At 44.0% G+C, this 26,532-nt stretch overlaps 1 protein-coding gene across 2 annotated transcripts in view; it reads left to right on the plus strand.

Moving 5' to 3' along the window:
- Nucleotides 1-25,800, plus strand: part of CCDC3 (coiled-coil domain containing 3) — a 69,229-nt gene extending 43,429 nt beyond the window's left edge. Inside the window, exon 3 of one of the 2 annotated variants that reach the window (XM_083464222.1) lies at nt 25,258-25,800. In XM_083464222.1, the coding sequence (XP_083320348.1) occupies nt 25,258-25,380 (123 nt within the window). In that variant the 3' untranslated portion in view covers nt 25,381-25,800. Of the gene's footprint in view, nt 1-2,730; nt 3,911-25,257 lie in introns of those variants that run through there. The other variant, XM_083464221.1, reaches the window with a different exon arrangement.
- The last annotated feature ends 732 nt before the right edge of the window (nt 25,801-26,532 follow it).

Raw genomic sequence — 26,532 nt, forward strand, 5'->3', positions numbered from 1 at the left:
TTCAAGGCAAACAAATATCTTGCCCTCCCCAACCCATTCAGCTTGTAAGAAAATATTACAAAACAATAAATGAAAAAATAGGCATGATAGCATGCAATTATTCATCATCACAGCAAGAGATTTGGGTTGGCACCATCTCTTAGCCAAAGGGTGCCCATCTGAATTGCTGAGAAATTGGTAGGAAGGCAGGCAGTAGGTGGGGGGCGGGGGGGGGGAGAGAGATTAAACTGTAGCATGAAGTATAAAACTGACTAAAGCACCACCAGCAGTAATTTTCCACACCTACACAACAGTTGATTAAAATGTCACATGGCCAATACAGCTTAATATACTAAGTGTGACTTTCTGTTTTTCACACACACACACACTTTTCCAGAAGAATTCTCTCCCAGATTAATCTGGTTATAATGAGAACAATTAATAATGATGAGTTGATAGAATGGTACATCTCAAACTATTAAAGGGAATCACCAGCCTGGCACTTGCCTGTCGCCTTGCCTTGAGGTGAAACTCCCCAAACTAGGGGTGCTGACTCCCCCCCCCCCAATTGAGGGGGCCAGCACCACGTGACCTGTTCCACCTCCACCTGGCGCACCTGTCCTCGCCCGTCGATGGCGGGGAGTGTGGAGGATGAAAGTCACCCTCCATGCCCCATGGCCAGCGCTTGCCTGTCAACAGTAGCGGACGCAGAGGGAGAGGAGTGGGGAGTGATTGTCACCCACCACAAACGGGCGAGTGCAGGCCTGTCAGATGGGGGCAGGAGGGTGATCAGGGGTGCCAACTTGAATAAAATACTTAAGGGGCCAGGGGAGCCCCAGCCTGCATAATCAATCACATGATATAGTGCACACACACACCATCTGAATGGCAATGCTCATCAACTTGGGAGGCTGGCCCAATATTTTATTGGGGGGGGGTCAGAGTCCCCTCAGCCCCTAGGAGTTGGCTCCTATGGCTGTTGCCCCCCCTGGCAGCTTTTGCTGCGGGGGAGGGGCTGGGGTGTGGAACTGCCCCCTCTGGCTGATGGTGTCAAAACACAGGGCGATTTTCTTTCTATATGTTGCTGGGCAGGAGGGGGATAATTTAACTCAGATAAACTTTTGTTGTGCTACCCAAAGACGATGGCATTATCCAAAGAAGGAGAAGGGGGAAAGCAGTTGCTACCTATGCACTAAAACCATGATCAAATCCACCAAAATTTTCTTATTAAGCAGAATAAAAAATAATTCTCAAATAAAATGTTCAAATTAGATCTCAGAGTCCCCTTTGCAACTGACCGCTAGAATTTAACTCTGGGGTGCTGTTTACAGCAGCCGCCGCATGTTCCTTGTAACATGCATTTCCACCTTGAATTGCACTACTATTTAAGTGTGTGTGTGTGTACACATACATATTGAACAGGAAACTCCCTGCGAGCATGCCAGAGGAGTGCAAAATAAAAAGAGAGAAAGAAATGAATCATATGGCAATTATAGAGAAGAGTAATACAGAACAGAATGAGTCACAGCAGTAGGTGGCTGCAGAGGTGGCTGCTTTGCGCTTGAGACACTGTTGGAGCGTTTGTTTAATTTTTTGGCTATTAATACTCCCTATTTCACTTGCAAGTTGCTCTCAGAACCTCTCCTTACGGTGTAGTTTGAAATACTTTGTTGGCTCCTGGCCTGATTTCCCTCCAGGGGTCCCTGCGCTTTCCAAGCCTCTAAACATTGGGCTGTGGCCTCGTGGGTTCCCTTCTTCACCATTCATTTCCTTCCTCTTCTTCCTCTTTCTCCTTAGTGAATGAACTGAGAGCCCCTGAGGCTGCCACGCTGAGGAAGCCAAGTGTGGCGCAGAGCTGGTCAGTCACTTTAGGCAGGCCTGGTGCCAGACTTTAGGGGCCCCTCTGCACAAGGCTGCCAATGCCCACGTGGCTACACATTTATTCCCCCTGGCTGCTGCTGCTGCTGCCGTCATGGCAGACACAGCAAAAATGTCTATGACCTGCCTTATGTTGTTGGCACCCTGTCGGTCTTGGGCGGCAATGGAAGAGTGCACCTTTTCAGCACCTGCTGTGGCTGTAGAGAGCGATGCGGGAGAGACATGTTTTATCTGCAGGTGGGGCAGATGAAGGCGTCCGGTTGTGCTGATGCAGGTGTACTATGGCGTTTCTTCTCTCTGTGCTCCTCCCAGCAGTTATTCCTCCTCTGGTCACAGCTGACCTGACCTGCTACATGACCTACCTGCCTGTCTCCAGGCACTGCTGCTGCCTTCAAGGGACTCCCGCACAGCAGATTCCCTTCACACCTCTAGAGCACATCCTTGGGGACCCTGCCATCTTCCATTCTGTGTTCATGACCAAGTCAGCATAGATGTTGCTGAGGCAGGAGTGTGAACATGCTGGGAACGTGGGTTGGAAAGCACACCTTCGTCTGAGACCTGCCTGTAGAGTTATAAAATCTATAGCTTTCATAGATCTATGGGCTGGAGCATGACATTTTGGGTAAATTAAAATGTCGAGTGGCTACTGTGGGTTGGAGTGGAGCTTGGCTCCCATTCAAAAATGCCACTGCCACCTTTTCATCACTAAAACAGATGGGAATCTACTGGGAGCTGGCTACAGAAGTATAGCAAATACAATAAAAGAACCCCTTTGTAAAAGAACAGGGTTGCCAGGATATGGCCATTGGTCCCCCATCAACTGATTTCTGGAATTGTTTCTTAAAAGCAGTCATTCTGTGCATGTCATTTCAGCTCATGTGCTCTTCAGTCCAAAAAGCCTTGTTTGACGAAGAAGAACACGTGAAGAAGCTCCAGCAAAAGGTGGCCAGCCTGGAGAAGCGCAACAAGCAGCTGCGAGACCGAGTCAAGAAAGTCAAGCGGTCGCTCAGGCAATCCAGGAAGAACACCAGACACATAGAGCTGATCAACCGAAAGCTCAGTGAGAAGCTGTCCTCTGTAGGAGGCCAGATCCCATATGCTAACTCCTTAAAGCAAGCAAACTCTCACGCTACCTACCTTAAAGTCTAAAGCCAGGTTTAGTGCTCCAGGCAGTGACGCTGGTGACTTCACAGCATACACCTCTCCTCTCCTCTCCTCTCCTCTCCTCTCCTCTCCTCTTACAGTCCAGAAGGGACATTATGAGTTCAAGACCATCACTGACTGTTCTATGTTTATGCATTTAAAGTCTGCATAAACATGATGGTCCATATGCCATGTTCCTCTGAGGGTAATAAAAAAAATTCCAGTTGAGACAAATTGAGCGGATATGAAAGCTGCTTGAGTCTGGGCCCAGTGAATGGTCTGGACCCCCAACATTGTCAGTTAGCATTGCTTGCTATAGGTTTGGGCTTGGGAGACCACCAGAGAGCTGCATGGAAGCCAGTCTGAGCTTCCCAAGGAAGAGCAAGATATAGAAAAACATGTGCGCTCTGTCTTGGCCATGCAGACAGAAGTCTCAGCATGAACACAGTGATTTCAGTAAGACCTTGTGGCATGTGCTAAACTCTGGTTTCCAGACAAAGATAAGGGATTATAATGTAAAATTAAAATGCAAACTTTCTAGTCCTCTTCTAACATTTCCAGAATGCAATCCAACTTTACTTAAATATATGCTGGCAATCAGAATATATTTGTCTCATAACAACAACAACAACAACAACAACAACAACAACAACAACAACAATTGTCCAGTAGCACCTTATAGAGTCTAGACCAACTAAGTTTGTTCTGGTATAAGCTTTTGTGTGCATGCCCACTTCTTCAGATACCTTTCGTGTGCATGCACATGAAAGCTTATACCAGAACAAACTTAGTTGGTCTCTAAGGTGCTACTGGACATTTTTTTTATATTTTTATATTTTTTTCGACTGCGTCAGACCAACACGGCTACCTACCTGAATCTTTGTCTCTTAAAGTTTGTTATTATTACCCTTAACTCCATCCACTTTTACCTTTAACACCTTAAAATTAAGGGGGGCCCTTAATAGTTTTCATAGGAGCCAACTCCTAGGGGCTGAGAGGTCTTCGCCCCCAATATTTGAGCCCCACCCCCAGCTAATGGGCATTGCCATTCAAATGGTGTATGTGTACTGTGTCATGTGATCGATTATGTGGGACAGGGATTACCTGTCCCCCCTCCAAATATTTTATTCTAGTTGCCCCCCCTTGAATGCTTTAAGGATGGGGTGGGTTTTCCCCTCCCAGTTATTTCTGCAAAGCTTACCTTCAATGATAATCGATATAGACAAGCTGTTTAAATGTTTAAATAAACGTGCAACTGAGTCTGTGATTTCCTTCTCCACTGCAAGGAGGGTCACTCCTCTTTCTCAAACATGGCTCTGCTTGCGGTTCTGCCATCATGAGGCTGCTGGGCAGCCTCTGCCAGCTACACTTAAGGTGCTCTCAAACTTCCACCAGCAGACTCTTGAGCTGTGAGAGTCATTCTGCAAATCTGTTCTAAGCATGCCAATTGATTAATTATAATTCAGTCTGGTTAGGAGAGACCTCAATTGCAAGTGAAATAAATCTCAAAACACTATAGGCCATCTGGATCTGATCCTTTTCAAGCTGTACCAGATCATTTGGCTCAAAGAAGAACATTCCACGTTGGGATGTAGAGACTTCAAAGCTCATCACTGTGTGCAGAAGAGAATACACAGGTCTATTCTTTGTCAGCTAGAATGCTATATAGTTCTGATTTTGGGATAGCTCTGTGCTGGCTGGGTCCCTTCCAGCCAGAAGAGCAATAAACTGGAGGAGGTTTGATTGAATGAATGGATCAATGCATATCCAGACAGCCACTTGGAGATGCTTTTGGCTGAGGCAGTGGGAAAGGATGCAAAGGCTGTAACTCCTGTCTTGTCCAATTTGTCCACTGGTCCCTTCACCCGCCTTCTCCTACCTGCTGTAGCATGTCTGATGTATAAATTTGCAGGTTTATTCCACAGGAGGAGAATTGGTGGGGTATGTCTAGGTTGCAGTTTGGCAAACCTTTCAGGCTGCTGACAAGTGGCTTCTATCCAGGCTGTGGCAAGGCCATGAAAGCTCCATTATGTTCTGTACACTTGATACCCGTATCATAAGGGCATTAAAATTAAGGTGGTTTATATATGTACATATTTTTAAATCCTATAGAAAGTATTTTTATTACATATTTCCTATAGTCTTAATTCCACAAAATATGAAGTGGGCTTCGATTTTTTTTTTAAATTAAATTTGTGAACATTTCTATGTGCTTTCTTGACTAGGCAATTCCATTTTTCTTCATCGGGCAACTGACATGGATTAGAAATTGTGTTATTACCTATATGGGTTTGGGTTAAGGTAGCATTCCTGATGGCTGACAAGAATGCCAGCTTTCTGTGAACTCACTGGCGGTTAAATTGACCTGTGTAAGAGCAGATGCCATGAGCAAGTAGGAAAGAAAGCAGAAGAAGATGCTCTGAATGTTTTCCCCACTGGAAAAGATATTTAATGTATATTTGGTTACACAATCCAGTGTTTATGCCATATTTAGGTCAAAAGCTTGCAGAGCTGGTCCAACTGGCGATAACTTTGATAACCGTTTGACAGGACTTGCATTGCATGAGCAATTTCCAGCTATCCTTCTACACAGAATTGCAATGAATAAAGACAATTCCCCAACACTCAGCTCCAGCATATTGAGAGGCAATTATAATGAGAAATAGGCATTGTGTGCCCAGCACTATAGAGTGGTTCCTTCGAGGCAGAAGTCCAAGGCCCCACTCAGTGAGCAGGAGGGCTCTCAAACACAACACAGATGGCTTACCACATTTTGAAGTAAGCGAAGTAATACATATTACCATTTAAAGGGGATATCTCTTTAAGACAAAGGGCGGATCCACACTCGTGGTTTATAACATTAAAATGCATTATTACAATGTGACATGTGAGGGCGCTGCAGAGCAGTGAGGCAAAAGGAAACTACCATTAAACGTTATAGAAGATCATTGTAGTTCTAGCCAGAGTCTGAAATTACTGAACTTCACCACTGGTTTTGTGTGGAATTTGCATGCCTTCAATCCTAATGGACTGCTTGCACAGAAGATGACCAGTCTGATGTGTGTGTGAATCTAGCCCAAAATCTGCAGCTTTACATAGACCAGAGTGAGACCCTCATGGGCCTCATGGACAACACTTAGGCTGCTATGCGAGAATCAGTGGAGACTGAATACTTGGCTTTTTCATACATAGACCCAGTGGCGTAGCGTGGGTTGTCAGCACCCGGGGCAAGGCAAGTAATTTGCGCCCCCTAACCCGTGGATTTGCGCCCCCTAACCCTAACCCCCAGATGTTGCGCCCGGTGCGACCGGCCCCCCCTGCACCCCCCACGCTACGCCACTGCATAGACCACACACAAGCTACTGCATATTTTTTGTCACTTCTTTAAAAACTAGTTCCATTTCAAAAATAAGAGCTCATTGCAGATGGATTCTGCATTACCCCGCAGTGTTCCCATTTGAAAACAGATGTAGGTATTCCCAGCAGGGTGAGGTGTATCCACACCTGCCCAACGGCATTCTGGGTGGGTGCATACTAAGACTGTGATTGCCACTTTGTTCTTCATTCTCCTTTGGCTTGGGCAGGGAAGAAAAGACAAGGATAACCCAACCTGGGCATTTGGGTTCAAATGCCTACCAAGTAACCCCATCCACCCTTGAGGATCTAGAATTAATCTAGATTGAAAGCAGCATGTTGAGAATGAGCATGAACAAATCCAGATTGAGAAAAACATCATTTTGTGCTACAAACTGGTTAGTGTGTACACAGCCCTAGTATGAATCAGCAGCAGTTTGTTTGCAGTATATTCTGAATTTCAGTGTTAGACACTGAATTATTTTAGAGTACAAAGCTTTCACAATTGACTTATTCTGGAATATAAACACTGCAATTCATTTTCATCACAAGCATCAAAATTGCTTCTTCCTTATCTAGCACAACTTGAGTTGAAACTTTAATTCCTGGGAGTATTGACTTGATGTTGCCTCAACTTGAAACCTGTAAATAGTTTTCACCTCAACAACAATATAATTCACAGAAAACCACTGCGATATTTGGTACTTATGTTTATCAAATGCTATAAAATAAACTTCTTTTCTGTGCTCATTATTTAAAGAAATAAACATTAATACTTTCTGTCATGCCCTTTCCAGTCTCTCTTTAAATGTTTTCTGTGTTGTCCACTCAACATTTATTTTTTAAATTAAGTCAGTTGCAGTCAAATCCCACTGAAATCCATAGGAGAAGCTAGTCACATTGAAGGCACTATTGAAATTAGTGAGAGAAGTTAGTCACAAATAGCTCTGGTCACATCATCAATGGAATGGAAGCACAGCAGTATTTTCTGTTCCTGCCTGTCTGGAACATGGGAGCTTTGGGTGGCTGGTCAGCTGTTTGCACAACTTGAGCTTTGTGTCCACATCTAACCAACTGGTCATCATCCGTTCACAGTAAGGTCAGCTCTGATGGCACATGGAATTGTACTGTGAAATAGTTTGTGCAGTCCTTACATTTACAGAAAAACCTCTTTTTTTACAAGTCTTCTGTCAACGGGAGCTAATAATGCTTACATTAAGTACCAACAGGAGTTGCTAGAATTTAAGAGCAACAATTCAAATATGATTCTCTTCAGTAAGACTAAACAAGTTTTAGAGTTGTCATGGCAGGCTTGGAGGATGCACCAGTCAGAAAACTAAGCAAAACCTTTTGTTTTTGTTGGTGAGAGACAATAAATAGTAACAGGGAATGCCTGACTCCACCCAGCTATAACTAAGTACCTATTTATCTACTTGCACTGGTGTGCTTTTGAACTGCTAGGTTGGCAGAAGCTGGGACAGAGCAGTGGGAACTCACCCCATCGCAGGGATTCGAACCGCCGACCTTCGGATCAGTAAGCCCAAGAGGCTCAGTGATTTAGACCACAGAGCCACCTGTGAAAGCTGTGTGTTGACAAACACTGGCTCCCTCGTCCTGAAAGTGAGATGAGTGCCACACTCCATAGTCACCTTTGACTGGACTTCACCATCCAGGGGTCCTTTACCTGACCTACCTTTACCTTTTACAAATAAGTGATCAAACTAGTGATTAAATTATAAATTGGCACTATCCACATATGAACCAAGGGCTTTAAATATTCTACTGTGCAGGCCAACTACTTCTGCCTTTAAAATATTTGTTAATTGTTAAACATTCACTGCAGTTAGCAGCTGAGAGACTGCAGCTGAAGGTGAGATGCAGCAGCTCACAGATCTCTGTCTGTCACCTTTTTTTAAAGCTTACATTGAACATGAGGTTTCTTTAGAGGGAAGAGATATATACACAATCCAGCTTACTGGAGGGAGAGGAACGTCCAGATTTCTGCACCAACTTTCATCTCCAGCATATGAGATTTGCAACTCACCAGAAAGAGTTGGCGTGGCCTGCTCTTCTGCCTTTAGTGTAAGTTTGATGTATGGGAAAACAGAAAACACATTTTTAAAATGATATTAGCATTTGCTAATATCTGCTGATCAAACTGCTGCTAAAGACAAAGCTGCAGAGGCGAGTGGAAAAGCTGACAGCCCTACAACCTCACCTCTGTGTAGTGCAGCAAACAGGTGGGTGCATCTGGAAAGTGCCCCTCTCATCAGCATGGGGTATTCAAAGATACACTGCCATTCTACATGGATGTTCCAGTTAGCTATTCAGGTGTCAAGAGATCAAGCCTCAATTAATTAGTCCAAGCCATATTTAACCAAAGGGACGGGGGTGGTGCTGTGGTCTAAACCACTGAGCCTCTTGGGCTTGCTGATCAGAAGGTCAGCGGTTCGAATCCCCACAATGACAGAGTGAGCTCCTGTTGCTCTGTCCCAGCTCCTGCCAACCTAGCAATTCGAAAGCACGTCAAGGTGGGAAGGTAAATGGCATTTCCATAGTCGTCTTTGACTGGACTTAACCGTCCAGGGGTCCTTTACCTTTACCTTTTTTATCTCCTGTCTCAGCACTGTGGTGTTCTGCACTGTGATTTGGGCTGGGAGATTTTATATTTATTTTTAAATCCTTCTTCCTACCCTTGAGAAAGCATTCTCTAGCGAGCAGGCAGAGGGAGCACTGCAATCAGGAGATGAAGAGCTCTGCTGCTTAAAGATCAGGCAGAGTGCTTTTAACTGAGTTAAGATTAAAAAAGGATGTGTACAAAAAATGGAAAAGGGGGGAACCACCAAAGAGGAATTCAAACAAATAGCCAGCACGTGTAGACACAAAGTCAGAAAAGCTAAAGCACAGAATGAACTCAGGCTTGCTAGAGAGGTTAAAAGCAACAAAAAAGGCTTTTGTGGGTATGTTCGTAGCAAAAGGAAGAACAAAGAAACAGTGGGGTCACTCAGAGGAGAAGATGGTGAAATGCAAACAGGGGACACAGAAAGGGCTGAACTCCTCAATGCCTTCTTTGCCTCAGTCTTCTCCGATAAAGAAAACAATGCCCGACCTGAAGAATTTGGAGCAAATGATTCAGCAAAGGAAACACAGCCCAGAATAACTAAGGAGATAGTACAAGAATACTTGGCTAGTTTAGATGTATTCAAGTCTCCAGGGCCAGATGAACTGCATCCAAGAGTATTAAAAGAACTGGCAGATGTGATCTCAGAACCACTGGCAGTCATCTTTGAGAATTCCTGGAGAACAGGCGAAGTCCCGGCAGACTGGAGGAGGGCAAATGTTGTCCCTATTTTCAAAAAGGGGAAAAGAGAGGACCCAAATAATTACCGCCCAGTCAGTCTGACATCAATACCAGGAAAGATTCTGGAGCAGATCATTAAGAAAACAGTCTCTGAGCACCTAGAAAGGAATGCTGTGATCACCAATAGTCAGCATGGATTTCTGAAAAATAAGTCATGTCAGACTAACCTGATCTCGTTTTTTGACAGAATTACAAGCCTGGTAGATGAAGGGAACGCAGTGGATATAGCCTACCTTGATTTCAGTAAGGCATTTGACAAGGTGCCCCATGATATTCTTGTAAAGAAGCTGGTAAAATGCGGTCTTGACTATGCTACCACTCAGTGGATTTGTAACTGGCTGACTGACCAAAGGGTGCTCATCAATGGTTCCTCTTCATCCTGGAGAAGAGTGACTAGTGGGGTGCCACAGGGTTCTGTCTTGGGCCCGGTCTTATTCAACATCTTTATCAACGACTTGGATGATGGACTCAAGAGCATCCTGATCAAATTTGCAGATGACACCAAACTGGGAGGGGTGGCTAACACCCCAGAGGACAGGATCACACTTCAAAACGACCTTGACAGATTAGAGAACTGGGCCAAAACAAACAAGATGAATTTTAACAGGGAGAAATGTAAAGTATTGCACTTGGGCAAAAAAAATGAGAGGCACAAATACAAGATGGGTGACACCTGGCTTGAGAGCAGTACATGTGAAAAGGATCTAGGAGTCTTGGTTGACCACAAACTTGACATGAGCCAACAGTGTGACGCGGCAGCTAAAAAAGCCAATGCAATTCTGGGCTGCATCAATAGGAGTATAGCATCTAGATCAAGGGAAGTAATAGTGCCACTGTATTCTGCTCTGGTCAGACCTCACCTGGAGTACTGTGTCCAGTTCTGGGCACCACAATTCAAGAAGGACACTGACAAACTGGAACGTGTCCAGAAGAGGGCAACCAAAATGGTCAAAGGCCTGGAAACGATGCCTTATGAGGAACGGCTAAGGGAGCTGGGCATGTTAAGCCTGGAGAAGAGGAGGTTAAGGGGTGATATGATAGCGATGTTCAAATATATAAAAGGATGTCACATAGAGGAGGGAGAAAGGTTGTTTTCTGCTGCTCCAGAGAAGCGGACACGGAGCAATGGATTCAAACTACAAGAAAGAAGATTCCACCTAAACATTAGGAAGAACTTCCTGACAGTAAGAGCTGTTCGACAGTGGAATTTGCTGCCAAGGAGTGTGGTGGAGTCTCCTACTTTGGAGGTCTTTAAGCAGAGGCTTGACAACCATATGTCAGGAGTGCTCTGATGGTGTTTCCTGCTTGGCAGGGGGTTGGACTCGATGGCCCTTGTGGTCTCTTCCAACTCTATGATTCTATGATTCCTTCCATTTCAGCACTGAGCACCACAGAGGCTGAGAGGCAACTTCTACTGCTTGCTGTATCTGAGCCACAGGTCTTGGGTCAGCTGCCCCATCACATGCAGGTGATCCAAGATTGGGAAAAGCTCGATTCATCTCAGTTCAGTTTCGATCTAAGCTTTATTAATCCACTTTGTAAAAATGTGCCACTCTGTGCCATAAAATCAAGCCCACGTGTTTCCTCTTTCCGCCACTGGTCCCACTGTGTTTTATGGTTTACACCACACCACCACCACCAGGCCTGAGTCCCCAATAAACCTCTTCCAGTAGCAGCTGCATAACTTAAAGGGACATTTAAGATTTTAGACAGGGTTCTGCTGTCCAGCAGATTTGCAGAGAAAGCTATTTATGGAGTGCAAATGGATCAAATGAGCTGAACAAGTTCTTCACAGGAATTGAAAGCCTCATTAGGTAGAGGAGAGACGAGCCTACAGTCCAGGAAGCAAATGAATTGCAAACAGAGGAGCATGACACTCACCCCCTGGATTTCAGGACCAAAGGGCCTTAGATGAGGCAATGAGCTCCATATGCCCTAATATTCACTGATGGGGAGCTGGGTGGAAATCAAACTATTTTGGGGAATAGAATCCACTACACTACTGTAGATGGGCTGCTCCACTATTAGGTGTAATTATCAAATTAACCCAGATAGCAGGTTTTGGGGTACTATGGAACCACAGTAAATGATTATTTAATTTATTATTATGTTTTCGTTACCATGAGGATATGCCATTTGGATTTTCTGCTCCAGCCACTAACATTTCCCACCATTTCTGCAAGGATAATGGTTCTGTATATTGTTACATACCCACCCCAATCTCCAAGCAGTGCGAGATTCCAGGGGCTTCAGGCGCTTACCCAGGGTTTGGTTTCCTTAAAATGAGGGACAGCAGAGACTGTGGTGTCTTTAGGATATATGGTTTATGTATACATCTATACAACCTGAGCCTAAGGTGGAGAGGCTCACAGTATTAACAAAGGTCTTGCTTCTCTCATAGTCACAGCCTTGGATTCTGGCAGAAATCAAGCATGGCTCTGTCTCTCAGCTTCTGCCTGCAGGCTACTTCCAGCTCAGCTCACAGAAAACTCCTGGCTATTGTCATTTTAATTACCAGTCAGGTGAGGTGGTGGAAGGGAAGGTCCATCCATTTGCTGGCTGACATAGAGCAACTTCTTTTGTTATACTAATTAAGGTACTTAGGTAGCAACCATGGCCATTATCTCCCAAAGAAACATGCCTGATTAGTTTAGCAATGGATTTAGATTTAAACCCATGCTGGATCCAGGACACCATGCAGACTATCCCGCCACCAAACTCACAACAATTTTCTTGGTGGGTCCAGAACAATCCGATCTACTCATGAAGGATCCAACTCAATAATATACTGGGCATTGCCTACCACTGAGAGAGAGCTTTAGAGGTATGGAGGTCATGAAGTTCAAACCTTTGAATCATAGAGTTGGAAGAGACCACAAGGGCCATCGAGTCCAACCCCCTGCCAAGCAGGAAACACCAAGTATTCTTGTACTATCCAAGTATTCTTGTACTATCCAACTAGCCAAGTATTCTTGTACTAACTCCTTAGTTATTCTGGGCTGTGTTTCCTCTGCTGAATCATTTGCTCCAAATTCTTCAGGTCGGGCATTGTTTTCTTTATCGGAGAATACTGAGGCAAAGAAGGCATTGAGGAGTTCAGCCCTTTCTGTGTCCTCTGTTTGCATTTCACCATCTTCTCCTCTGAGTGACCCCACTGTTTCTTTGTTCTTCCTTTTGCTACGAACATACCCATAAAAGCCTTTTTTTGTTGCTTTTAACCTCTCTAGCAAGCCTGAGTTCATTCTGTGCTTTAGCTTTTCTGACTTTGTGTCTACATGTGCTGGCTATTTGTTTGAATTCCTCTTTGGTGATTTCCCCCCTTTTCCATTTTTTGTACACATCCTTTTTTAATCTTAACTCAGTTAAAAGTTCTTTAGATAGCCACCCTGGCTTCTTTAGGCACCTTCCATGTTTCCGTCTCATTGGTATTGCCTGAAGTTGTGCTTTTACTATCTCCCTCTTAACAAACTCCCAGCCATCATGAACTCCCTTTCCTTTTAGTATTACTGTCCATGGGATCTCACCCAGCACTTCCCTAAGCTTTATGAAGTCGGCTTTCTTAAAGTCAAGAAATTGAGTCCCAGTATGCTTGGCTGCTCCTTTCCTCTGTATAGTAAACTTCAGAAGAGCATGATCACTTGCGCCTAATGATCCTTCCACTTCTACCCCACTAACCAGGTCATCAACATTGGTTAGGACCAGATCTAAAATGGCTGTTCCTCTTGTTGCTTCTCCCACTTTCTGGACAATGAAGTTGTCTGCAAGGCCAGTGAGGAATCTGTTTGACCTTATGCTCTTGGCTGAGTTTGACATCCAACAAATATCCGGGTAATTGAAGTCCCCCATTACTACTATCTCCCTTCCTTTTGCATGCTTGGCCATCTGTTCCAGGAAGGCATCATCTATGTCCTCCGTTTGGCTTGGGGATCTATAGTAAACTCCCACAATGAGGTCTCTGTTATTCTTCTCTCCCTTAATTTTGACCCAAATGCTCTCACTTTGGCTTTGAGGTTCTAAATCTCGGATCTCTTCACAGGTATACACATCCCTGACATATAACGCCACTCGTCCTCCTTTCTTGTCTGGTCTGTTTCTCTGAAATAGATTGTATCCCTCCATTATTACATTCCAATCGTGGGACTTATCCCACCAGGTTTCAGTGATGCCTATTATGTCATATTTAGTTTGCTGTACCAAGAGCTCAAGCTCATCTGGTTTATTTCCCATGCTTTGCGCATTAGTGTACAGACATTGAAGTCCATTAATCATTCCCCCGTGTCTCTTATTTAAGGATTTTTTCCTCCCCCCACTAGGTCTGCGTGCTGTTTGCTCCATTTGGTCTATGGCATTTGGATGATCATCTTCATTAATTGATAGACTCCTACCTTCAGGAGCACTGTCTCCCTCCCCCACATTAGTCAGTTTAAAGCCCTCCTGATGAGGTTTCTGAGATTTTTGGCAAAAACATTTCTCCCAACCGTTGTGAGGTGCAGCCCATCGCTTGCCAGAAGTCCATCTTCAAGAAACTGCAGTCCGTGATCTAAGAATCCAAACCGTTCCTGTTTACACCATTTGCGAAGCCAGCTGTTCACTTCCACTATTTTCCCCTCTCTCCCTGGGCCACGTCGTTCAACTGGGAGGACAGATGAGATGACAATTTGTGCATTTAATTGCTTCAATTTCCTGCCCAGAGCCTCGTAGTCTCTTTTGATTTTCTGGAGGCTATTGCTTGCAGTGTCATTGGTTCCCACATGAACCAAGAGGAAGGGGTACTTGTCAGTGGGTTTTATGATTCCTTGCAGTTGTTCAGTTACATCTTGGATCTTAGCCCCGGGGAGACAGCACACCTCCCGAGACATCTTGTCAGACCCACAGATCACTGCTTCTGTTCCCCTCAGTAGGGAATCCCCTATCACCACTACACGCCTCCTCTTAGGTTTGGTCGGGGTTCTTCCGTGAGCTGTCCGTTCCAAGGTCACCTGCACATTCCCTGAGGACTGACTTTGCTGCTCGTCTTCATATACCTGATCGACTGTAATGAGGGAGAGATCCTCAAATGGAGTCTGTTCAAATGGAGTCTTCCATGCTAGGGGAGAGGACCTCAAAGCGATTGTGTATTTCTAAACAATCAGAACGAACCCTGGGCCTCCTACCTCTTTGAGTCACGCTTCTCCATATATCTGGCTCCTGTGTTGGTGAACTAGCCTCCTTCTCAGGGGAGTCCCCTGTCTCCTCCTTGGTGGAGACGGTGTTCTCTGTTGCTTCCAAGAAGAGCTCCAGCTCTCTAATTCTTTGGAGCGTAGCTACACGTTCCTCCAGTTGCTGGACTTTGTCTTCTAAGAGGGCAATCAACATACAATTGCTGCAGGTACAGCTGCCTGCAACCTTTGGCAAGATGGCAAACATTGCGCAGGAACCGCAGGCGACTGCAGCTGTTCCCTCCCCCTCCATCTTGAAAACCAATAAAGCAATGAGCAAGCTACTAAATGGGGCAATATAAGGATTTCCTCCCTTTTGCTCATAATTCTCCCTATCTAGAAAATATTTCCATACTTTTATTGCTCTCCCTTCCTCCTGGCATTCACTTTCAAGTCACACAAAGCAATGTTCCAATCTGGTGTGCAGCAAAATTGGATTGTTGTCTGGGTGATGTATAATCCATCAGCAACATTCGTTGTCCCAAAAGTAATTAACAGGCAGTGCCAGGGAGAACAGTTTGGTACTGGGTTGGATGCAGTGGGCACACTAAGGGAATGGTTGTGATTTCAAGCCTTACTTTCTATTATCCTGCAAGGGTTTTCTAACTGCATCAATCCACACCAAAAGAGCCACTGGCTGTATTCAAGAGCCTGCTGTTTATTCCCGTTCCTCAGGGAAGTTTCAATGACATCAGCAGGAGAGAGGATGAAAATGACTGGATATTGCACACCTGAAACAGCAGGCTCATCCTTGACATCTCATCTCATTAATCAATGGAGCTTAATCCACAGCAGGCGTGACAGCCCATCATGTCGCTCCTACTTGCGGTGGAGGAGTGTGCTGTTCCATGATTGCAGATCCATGTATTGATTTCAAACAAGTCCTCAAAGGAGGTTGCGGTGGGGGAGTAGATTTTTAATTAATCAGACACAGTATCATATGGCAAAGAACATTTCAGGTTTAGCAGATGAATCCAATGAAAATGAGACAGGAGTTCCGTGTGCCTGATGGATACATCAATAAAATTCATAATAGAGATAGGCATTAGATTTGGATTTTTAAAATGGAGTTTTGCATAAATTGGACTCCATAGCATAGGAAGGAATTGGCTAGTTCAGATGATGTAATGTTCATAATGCCCCACTGAGTATGGTGGTGTCCATGGGGTGTCTCTTCTGGTCAAAGTTAACTTTGTTATGGAAAAATTATTGATATTTGCAGATGTTTGTGCACATTAGGTGAGGGGACTAACAGGTGGACAAAAAAGAGGCATAAATTCCAGGTTTGGAAGGACAAACATTATTCAGTAGTTTGAAGATCTGACACTAGCTCCCATTAACAATGAGCACAACCCATCAAGAAAGATAAGAATAATGCATCAATCCTAATATAAATCCTATATAAATATCAAGGTAAATTGTGCACATGTCCAAATACATATCCAAATGAACTTGATAACAATGAGACACCATTTTCTGTAAAGTGCTTAGACATATTATTATTTGGTCTATACATTTTGCTAAATGAGTTTAAAAGAAAGAATCCCTGATTTGCAACAAGCAATACTTCAGGCAAAATCATTTACCTGAATCCAGAGACCTGAAACTCATATAATACATCCAAGGAATGAAATATATATAAATAAAAAATAAAAATAAATAAAAAAATTGTCCAGTAGCACCTTAGAGACCAAATAAGTTTGTTCTGGTATGAGCTTTCATGTTCATGCACACTGCTTCAGATACGGAATATTGATATCCTGGGCATCAGTGAACTGAAATAGATAGGAATGGGCGAATTCAGTTCGGATGACCATCATATCTACTACTGTGGGCAAGAATCCCGTAAAAGAAATGGAGTGGCCCTCATAGTCAACAAAAGAGTGACGAAAGCTGTACTGGGATGCAATCTCAAAAATGATAGAATGATCTCGATACGAATCCAAGGCAGACCTTTTAACATCACAGTAATCCAAGTTTATGCACCAACCACTGGTGCTGAAGAAACTGAAATTGACCAGTTCTATGAAGACTTACAACACCTTATAGAAGTGACACCAAAGAAGGATGTTCTTCTCATTATAGGGGATTGGAATGCTAAAGTAGGGAATCAAGAGATAAAAGGAACAACTGGCAAGTTTGGCCTTGGGGATCAAAACAAAGCAGGGCAAAGGCTAATAGAATTCTGTCAAGAGAACAAGCTGGTCATCACAAACACACTTTTCCAACAACACAAGAGACGACTCTACACATGGACATCACCATATGGGCAGCATCGAAATCAGATTGATTATATTCTCTGCAGCCAAAGATGGAGAAGATCTATACAGACAGCAAAAACAAGATCTGGAGCTGACTGTGGCTCAGATCATCAGCTTCTTATAGCAAAATTCAAGCTTAAACTGAAGAAAGTAGGAAAAACCACTGGGCCAGTAAGATACAATCTAAGTCAAATTCCTTATGAATACGCAGTGGAAGTGAGGAACAGGTTTAAGGATTTAGATTTGGTGGACAGAGTGCCTGAAGAACTATGGATGGAGCCTCGTAGCATTATACAGAAGGCAGCAACTAAAACCATCCCAATTAAAAGGAAATGCAAGAAAGCAAAGTGGCTGTCCAACGAGGCCTTACAAACAGCGGGGGAGAGAAGGCAAGCAAAATGCGAGGGAGATAGTGAAAGATACAGGAAATTGAATGCAGATTTCCAAAAAATATCAAGGAGAGACAAGAAGGCCTTCTTAAACGAGCAATGCAAAGAAATAGAGGAAAACAATAGAATGGGAAAAACCAGAGATCTGTTCAAGAAAATTGGAGATATGAAAGGAACATTTGGTACAAAGATTGCCGTAATAAAAGACAAAAGTGGAAAGGACCTAACAGAAGCAGAAGACATCAAGAAGAGGTGGCAAGAATACACAGAGGAACTATACCAGAAAGAAATGGATGTCTCGTATACCCCAGGTAGTGTGGTTGCTGACCTTGAGCCAGACATCCTGGAGAGTGAGGCCAATGGGCCTTAGAAAGCACTGCTAATAACAAGGCCAGTGGAAGTGATGATATTCCAGCTGAACTATTTAAAATTTTAAAAGATGATCATAGAATCATAGAATCATAGAGTTGGAAGAGACCACAAGGGCCATCGAGTCCAACCCCCTGCCAAGCAGGAAACACCATCAGAGCACTCCTGACATATGGTTGTCAAGCCTCTGCTTAAAGGCCACCAAAGGAGGAGACTCCACCACACTCCTTGGCAGCAAATTCCACTGTCAAACAGCTCTTACTGTCAGGAAGTTCTTCCTAATGTTTAGGTGGAATCTTCTTTCTTGTAGTTTGAATCCATTGCTCCGTGTCCGCTTCTCTGGAGCAGCAGAAAACAACCTTTCTCCCTCCTCTATGTGACATCCTTTTATATATTTGAACATGGCTATCATATCACCCCTTAACCTCCTCTTCTCCAGGCTAAACATGCCCAGCTCCCTTAGCCGTTCCTCATAAGGCAGCGTTTCCAGGCCTTTGACCATTTTGGTTGCCCTCCTCTGGACACGTTCCAGTTTGTCAGTGTCCTTCTTGAATTGTTGTGCCCAGAACTGGACACAGTACTCCAGGTGAGGTCTGACCAGAGAAGAATACAGTGGCACTATTACTTCCCTTGATCTAGATGCTATACTCCTATTGATGCAGCCCAGAATTGCATTGGCTTTTTTAGCTGCCGCGTCGCACTGTTGGCTCATGTCAAGTTTGTGGTCAACCAAGACTCCTAGATCCTTTTCACATGTACTGCTCTCAAGCCAGGTGTCACCCATCTTGTATTTGTGCCTCTCATTTTTTTGCCCAAGTGCAATACTTTACATTTCTCCCTGTTAAAATTCATCTTGTTTGTTTTGGCCCAGTTCTCTAATCTGTCAAGGTCGTTTTGAAGTGTGATCCTGTCCTCTGGGGTGTTAGCCACCCCTCCCAGTTTGGTGTCATCTGCAAATTTGATCAGGATGCCCTTGAGTCCATCATCCAAGTCGTTGATAAAGATGTTGAATAAGACCGGGCCCAAGACAGAACCCTGTGGCACCCCACTAGTCACTCTTCTCCAGGATGAAGAGGAACCATTGATGAGCACCCTTTGGGTTCGGTCAGTCAGCCAGTTACAAATCCACTGAGTGGTAGCATAGTCAAGACCACATTTTACCAGCTTCTTTACAAGAATATCATGGGGCACCTTGTCAAATGCCTTGCTGAAATCAAGGTAGGCTACATCCACTGCATTCCCTTCATCTACCAGGCTTGTAATTCTGTCAAAAAACAAGATCAGGTTAGTCTGACATGACTTATTTTTGAGAAATCCATGCTGACTATTGGTGATCACAGCATTCCTTTCTAGGTGCTCACAGACTGTTTGCTTAATGATCTGCTCCAGAATCTTCCCTGGTATTGATGTCAGACTGACTGGGCGGTAATTATTTGGGTCCTCTCTTTTCCCCTTTTTGAAAATAGGGACAACATTTGCCCTCCTCCAGTCTGCCGGGACTTCGCCTGTTCTCCAGGAATTCTCAAAGATGACTGCCAGTGGTTCTGAGATCACATCTGCCAGTTCTTTTAATACTCTTGGATGCAGTTCATCTGGCCCTGGAGACTTGAATACATCTAAACTAGCCAAGTATTCTTGTACTATCTCCTTAGTTATTCTGGGCTGTGTTTCCTTTGCTGAATCATTTGCTCCAAATTCTTCAGGTCGGGCATTGTTTTCTTTATCGGAGAAGACTGAGGCAAAGAAGGCATTGAGGAGTTCAGCCCTTTCTGTGTCCCCTGTTTGCATTTCACCATCTTCTCCTCTGAGTGACCCCACTGTTTCTTTGTTCTTCCTTTTGCTACGAACATACCCATAAAAGCCTTTTTTGTTGCTTTTAACCTCTCTAGCAAGCCTGAGTTCATTCTGTGCTTTAGCTTTTCTGACTTTGTGTCTACACGTGCTGGCTATTTGTTTGAATTCCTCTTTGGTGGTTTCCCCCCTTTTCCATTTTTTGTACACATCCTTTTTTAATCTTAACTCAGTTAAAAGTTCTTTAGATAGCCACCCTGGCTTCTTTAAGCACCTTGATGCTGTTAAGGTGCTACACTCAATATGATGCTGTTAAGGTGCTACACTCAATATGCCAGCAAGTTTGGAAAACTCAGCAGTGACCAGAGGATTGGAGAAGATCAGTCTAGATCCCAATCCCAAAGAAGGGCAGTGCCAAAGAATGCTCAAACTACCGCACAATTGCACTCATTTCACACGCTAGCAAGGTTATGCTTAAAATTCTACAAGGCAGGCTTAAGCAGTATTTGGACCGAGAACTCCCAGAAGTGCAAGCTGGATTTCGAAGGGGCAGAGGAACCAGAGACCAAATTGCAAACATGTGCTGGATTATGGAGAAAGCTAGAGAGTTCCAGAAAGACATCTACTTCTGCTTCATTGACTATGCAAAAGCCTTTGACTGTGTCGACCACAGCAAACTATGGCAAGTTCTTAAAGAAATGGGAGTGCCTGATCACCTCATCTGTCTCCTGAGAAATCTCTATGTGGGACAAGAAGCTACAGTTAGAACTGGATATGGCACAACTGATTGGTTCAAAATTGGGAACGGAGTACGGCAAGGCTGTTTATTGTCTCCCTGCTTATTTAACTCAGATATGCAGAATTCATCATGCAAAAGGCTGGGCTGGATGAATCCCAAGCCAGAATTAAGATCGCCAGAAGAAATATCAACAACCTCAGATATGCAGATGACACAACCTTGATGGCAGAAAGTGAGGAGGAATTAAAGAACCTTTTAATGAGGGTGAAAGAGGAGAGCGCAAAATATGGTCTGAAGCTCAACATCAAAAAAACGAAGATCATGGCCACTGGTCCCATCACCTCCTGGCAAATAGATGGAGAAGAAATGGAGGCAGTGAGAGATTTTACTTTTTTGGGCTCCATGATCACTGCAGATGGTGACAGCAGTCACAAAATTAAAAGACGCCTGCTCCTTGGGAGAAAGGCGATGGCAAACCTAGACAGCATCTTAAAAAGCAGAGACATCACCTTGCCAACAAAGGTCCGTATAGTTAAAGCCATGGTTTTCCCAGTAGTGATGTATGGAAGTGAGAGCTGGACCATCAAGAAGGCTGATCGCCGAATAATTGATGCTTTTGAATTCTGGTGCTGGAGGAGACTCTTGAGAGTCCCGTGGACTGCAAGAAGATCAAACCTGTCCATTCTGAAGGAAATCAGCCGTGAGTGCTCACTGGAAGGACAGATCCTGAAGTTCTGGCCACCTCATGAGAAGAGAAGACTCCCTGGAAAAGACCCTGATGTTGGGAAAGATGGAGGGCCCAAGGAGAAGGGGACGACGGAGGACGAGATGGTGGGACAGTGTTCTCGAAGCTACAAACATGAGTTTGACTAAACTGGGGGAGGCAGTGGAAGACAGGAGTGCCTGGCGTGCTCTGGTCCATGGGGTCACGAAGAGTCGGACACGACTAAGCGACTAAACAACAACAACAACAAAGGTGCTACTGGACATTTTTAATTTTTTTTATATATTTTGACTGCGTCAGACCAACACTGCTACCTACCTGAATCTAGATCCAAGGAACGCTTAGAGAAGCAAATACATTTTTTACATTTGGTTGTGTCTCCATACCGAAACATAAATATGTGTTTGGTAATGGTTTAAGCTTGTGAGCTATTCAAACTGAATTCACAGGATTACATGCCTGCTTCCAAAGCTGCCTTGTTTAGAGCATTGCTCTTCCCATGATGCTTAGCACAGACAGGTGAACCACAAAGGCTTCTTTCTCCAGGTGTTTCCCCCAGAGGTTAAATAACAAGAATTTCTCCCCCCCCCGTTTCCTTTTTAACCCCCCCCCCACATTCTTCAGGATATGTAATAATCTGAACACTAATTTTTACAAGAGTCAATCAAATCCTTCTGCTCAAGCCAAGCAAGTTTTTGTGACATCATTTGCTCCGCTCCTCCACTCTTTTCCTAATGCTTCATGAGCTCTGATAGAAAGTTTTGGCATTGTTGGAACTTTTCATGCTAAGCTCCTTCAGTGAGACATCATCTATGGGATCAAGATTCTCTTTCTTTTCTGTGACCCCCCTGGCAACACAAAACCTGCTTGTACATTTGCACATTTACAGCCTTTGCTGCTCATTAGACACACAGCTGTTCTGTAGATACAAATTTCCATTAGGAAATGGCATACGAAAGGCAGATGCATTTCATAAGTGATGTGTGGAAGCCAAATATTTGCCTTCTGTCAATAATTCAATGCTTCCAGACAAGCTGCATCTTTAATAAGGAGTTATGTGTTCATCAACTTTACTGCACACCCTTTCATTGCCACCATCTAAATCTTCCTTTCTGCAAGAAATAAATGTCCCTCCCCTGTACTACGCCTGGGAGTGGAAGACCCTTGAAACCACCTTGTTGATAAGGGGAAGCAGATTGGAAAATTGCACTGAAGTCAGACTCACTCTTAAGCGACTGCAAAGCCTGCGCTTGTACAAATAATCCCTAACTTGTTATTGTAGTTGGGAAAAAAGAACCAGAGAGACTTTTGATTATCCAACTATCAGGCACTCTGGTTGCTTCCACACTAGCAACTCAGTCTGGAGCTGTTCATTTCCTTTAACTAACACACACACACACACACACCCACACACACACACACACACACTTGTAGAGAACCAAGATGATGTGTGTGCTGACCTGTTGCATTCCAGAGTTTTCTGTGCTATCCTCATTTTTCTCCCCCACTCTGATTTAATTTGTGGTGATATTCTCAAAAACTGTAAAGCCCAAGTATAGCAACAGGGTATCCAGGTGGACTGACAACACTACTGAAGTCTTGAGCTACTGTACTTTTAATTAGGAGTTTCCATTTTCAGTTTCTGCTTTCTTATTGTTTCTTGTTCCGTATAGCAGCAGCATTAAGGATGATGAATAACCTCTTAGGTACCCTTAACCATCAGTGTCTATTCACTTGCTCTTACCTCTCTGCAGATGACCAGACAGTGATCTAGCACCAAGATGGTGTGTGTGTGTGCTGTGTCCCTATCAAGTTTGGCTTCTTGGTCTGTAAAATCAAGAGATTCTGGTTTTGCAGCTCCATGTGCTGACTACAAACTGTCTTCACCCCCAAGTTAACAAAGCAAGATGCGACACACTGCAAAATTAGGTGATTCCCCACTCAGGTCACTGCTAATCTGACATGGTGAAGTTCCTTCCCACCTCTGCTTATGGTGCTCAGTCAGCTGCCGTACATAAGCAGAGCCCATCCACCAAGTTATTTCTAGGAAACTTCATGCCTGCCTCTACCCAGAGGAAGGAATTGTGTGTGGGAATAAACGGCATGTAGGTAGGAGTAAATCTACCTGGTCCCAGTAGACCAGATCTGAGGCACCAGAAAGAACAGATGACAACACTCATAATTGTATCACATTCCTGATGAACTGGGACCTCATCAGTAGCATCTTCTACAATACAGTGGTGCCTCGCAAGACAAAAAGAATCCGTTCTGTGATTCTCTTCGTCTAGCGGTTTTTTCGTCTTGCGAAGCAAGCCCATTGAAGGATTAGCGGATTAGCGCTATTAGCGCTATTAGCGGCTTTTAGCGGCTTATCTGCTGATCGGATCAGCTGATAAGCGGCTTAGCGGCTTAGAAAAGGGGGGGGAGGGGAAAAACCAGCAGGAACTCGCAAGACATTGTCGTCTTGCGAAGCAAGCCCATAGGAAATTCGTTTTGCGAAGCACCTCCAAAACGGAAAACTCTTTCGTCTAGCGAGTTTTCCGTCTTGCGAGGCATTCGTCTTGCGGGGCACCACTGTAGGTGCTTTCAGACTACCACTATTTTCAGGTGGGATTCAATCTGAAGACAAATTCAGGTTCTACAATTATAGTTGACTGGGAGGTCTTAGGAAAATAGAAAGCTCCCTGATACTGAATCAGATGATTGGCCTGTCATTCTCAGTATTTGTGAATTTGAATGGTGATTTGTTGTTGTTTAGTTGTTTAGTCGTGTCTGACTCTTTGTGACCCCCTGGACCAGAGCATGCCAGGCACTCCTGTCTTCCACTGCCTCCCGCAGTTTGGTCAAACTCATGTTGAATGGTGATACTAGGGCATAATTCTTCAGGAAAATTCAAGCTGAGAAGTTAGGAACATAGGAAGCTTCCTTGTACTGGGTCAGAAGACTCAATATTGTCTACCCCAGTGTTCTTCAGTCTTGGGTCCCCAGATGTTGCTGGACTACAATTCCCCTCATCCCTGAATATTGGCTAAGCCTGTAGCAATATCTGGAGACCCAAGGGGGAAGAACACTGGCCTACTCTGACTGGCAGCACCTCTCCAGGTTTCCAGGCAGGGGTGATCCTGGCCCTACCTGGAGATGCCAGGGGTTGAACCGGGGACGTTCTGCATGTAAGCCACATGCGCTGGCCCTGAGGTGTAGGCCTGCTGTGAATGAGCTTTCTGGTTTCCTGTCATGCACAAGAACCCTACTTCTCCAAAGATCAGATAATGTAGTGACAGGAAAATGCACTGGAAAGTGTGATAGCAGTTGCTTTGATGCAACATCATATGGGATTCCCCACAAACAAATAAAAATGAATATTCATTAAAAAGCCAGTGTTTTCTAATCTCCTTGCAAAGAAAATAGGATGAATACTCAATAAGCAGGTCACCTGGAAGTGCACAAGAATGAAGTCCCTCAGTTGTCTGAATGGATGACATGCACAAAGCATGAAATATTGCAAAATAATTAAAAGAAGTAAAAGCTGAGCCTGGGAAAAGCAGCAAGTGGTCCACCTCCCTTTATTTGATCCATCCTTTCAATGCATTTTTTGTTCCACCTGAACTATCTACAAAGTAAGGAGAACATCTAAATCTTCAAAGCAAAGGGAACTCACTTTCAAGATACCACCAGAGGAAGTTCCTATTCCCAAGACACATGGGCAAAATCTGAGATGAAACACAGCGTTAGCTTTTTGAAATATTTAGACCAAGATTCAGTCACAACTGAGATGCTCTCCTTATGTGAACTGTAAGCTTTTCAAATCCCTCTCCAAGTGTACATGAGACTAGAGTTTGGTTAAATTCTTATTATTGTTTTTAAAATATAGAACCCAACTCCCAGCTCTCAGACATCATTTTAGACTTCAGCAAAAAAATAAGGAAAGAGACTTCAATAGTAGGGAGATAGTTATATATAAATTGATACAGCCAGATGTAAGACTAGGATGAGGAACTGCCCAGCCAATAATTTTGTGTGTGTGTGTGTGTAAATCATTTATCTGTTTGTCTGCCCACCTGTTCTCCATAGGTTCTGCCACCTCTCCAGAGATCACCACCAAATGAGTTCCTGAGCTGGGGGCAGCAGTTGTCAATGAAATTTGGATGCTGGCTGCCAATCAAGGTGCTGGACCAAAACATGACTTTGGGGTAACTTCACCCAGTTTTTGGTTACAGGTAGGTAGCCGTGTTGGTCTGCCGTAGTCAAAACAAAATAGGGGGGAAAATCCTTCCAGTAGCACCTTAGAGACCAACTAAGTTTGTTATTGGTATGAGCTTTCGTGTGTGCATGCACACGAAAGCTCATACCAGTTTTTTGTGTTATGGATCCAAACTCCCAATATGCACTATCCATTTAAAAATCACAATATATATTTTTTTGTTTCTAAAAAATCCTGGGCTGTGCCGGGCACTCCTCACTAGTTTAAAATCAAGAGAAGACAATGAGAAGAATTATTCTTCCCAATAGATAGGGGTGAGGGGCACATACATTTTCAAGCCTTTTTCATATGACGCTCCAATATAAGTCAGTTCTGTATAATCTAAAACCCCAATTTCACTAGGAGCAGTACAGGGGGAGGATCATGGCTCAATCAGAGGAGAAGGCTATAAATAATAATATGTTGGAAGGTATGGTTTTCAAGCCTCAGAGAAATGTTACGCATTTCATTATTATTCTACAGGTACCAAGTTGTTTTCCTTCCTGAAGCTCCCAGGAGAGGTTTCTTGGATAACAAAGGACCAAAGCTATTTCCCTTTGTGCCCAAGGCCACTTTTTACAGAGTAAAGACATGAGGCTCTGGTGAAAATCTGTTGCCCGTCCCCCCAACATAACGGAGCACACTTGTGCCATATGCTTCTTGAAGTCTGAATCTTTGTTAATAGCACTTCTCCTACCACTGACTTTCCAATATTGCTAGGCTACCATGCAATTCATTCATTACCACACTCTCCAGGTTTCCTGACTTCTCTGTCCCAGTTCAACAACATATAGAAAGCTTCATTTGCCCAGGCCATCTGTTGAGAGAGTTGGTGGAATTTAGTAGGATTTCAAGGACTAATTCGTTCTCCATATTTAAAGAGCTCCATTTTTGTTGCGTTTGTTGTGATTGTTATATGTTTCAGTGTTGGAGGTTTTTGGGAGTGTGGGAAGATGGCCCATATGACTGCACTGGATGGGGGGGGGGAGGATGAGCTCTCATTCTGCATAACCCCCTGGGCTGGTCCATACCTATTCAGTGCTCTGCATTGGTGGCACCGGACTAGATGCGCGAATGGACTCCACTGGAAAATATAGGTATGACTA

This window comes from Podarcis liolepis (genome assembly GCF_965112155.1).
Source record: "Podarcis liolepis genome assembly, chromosome: 10".
Lineage (NCBI taxonomy): Eukaryota > Metazoa > Chordata > Lepidosauria > Squamata > Lacertidae > Podarcis > Podarcis liolepis.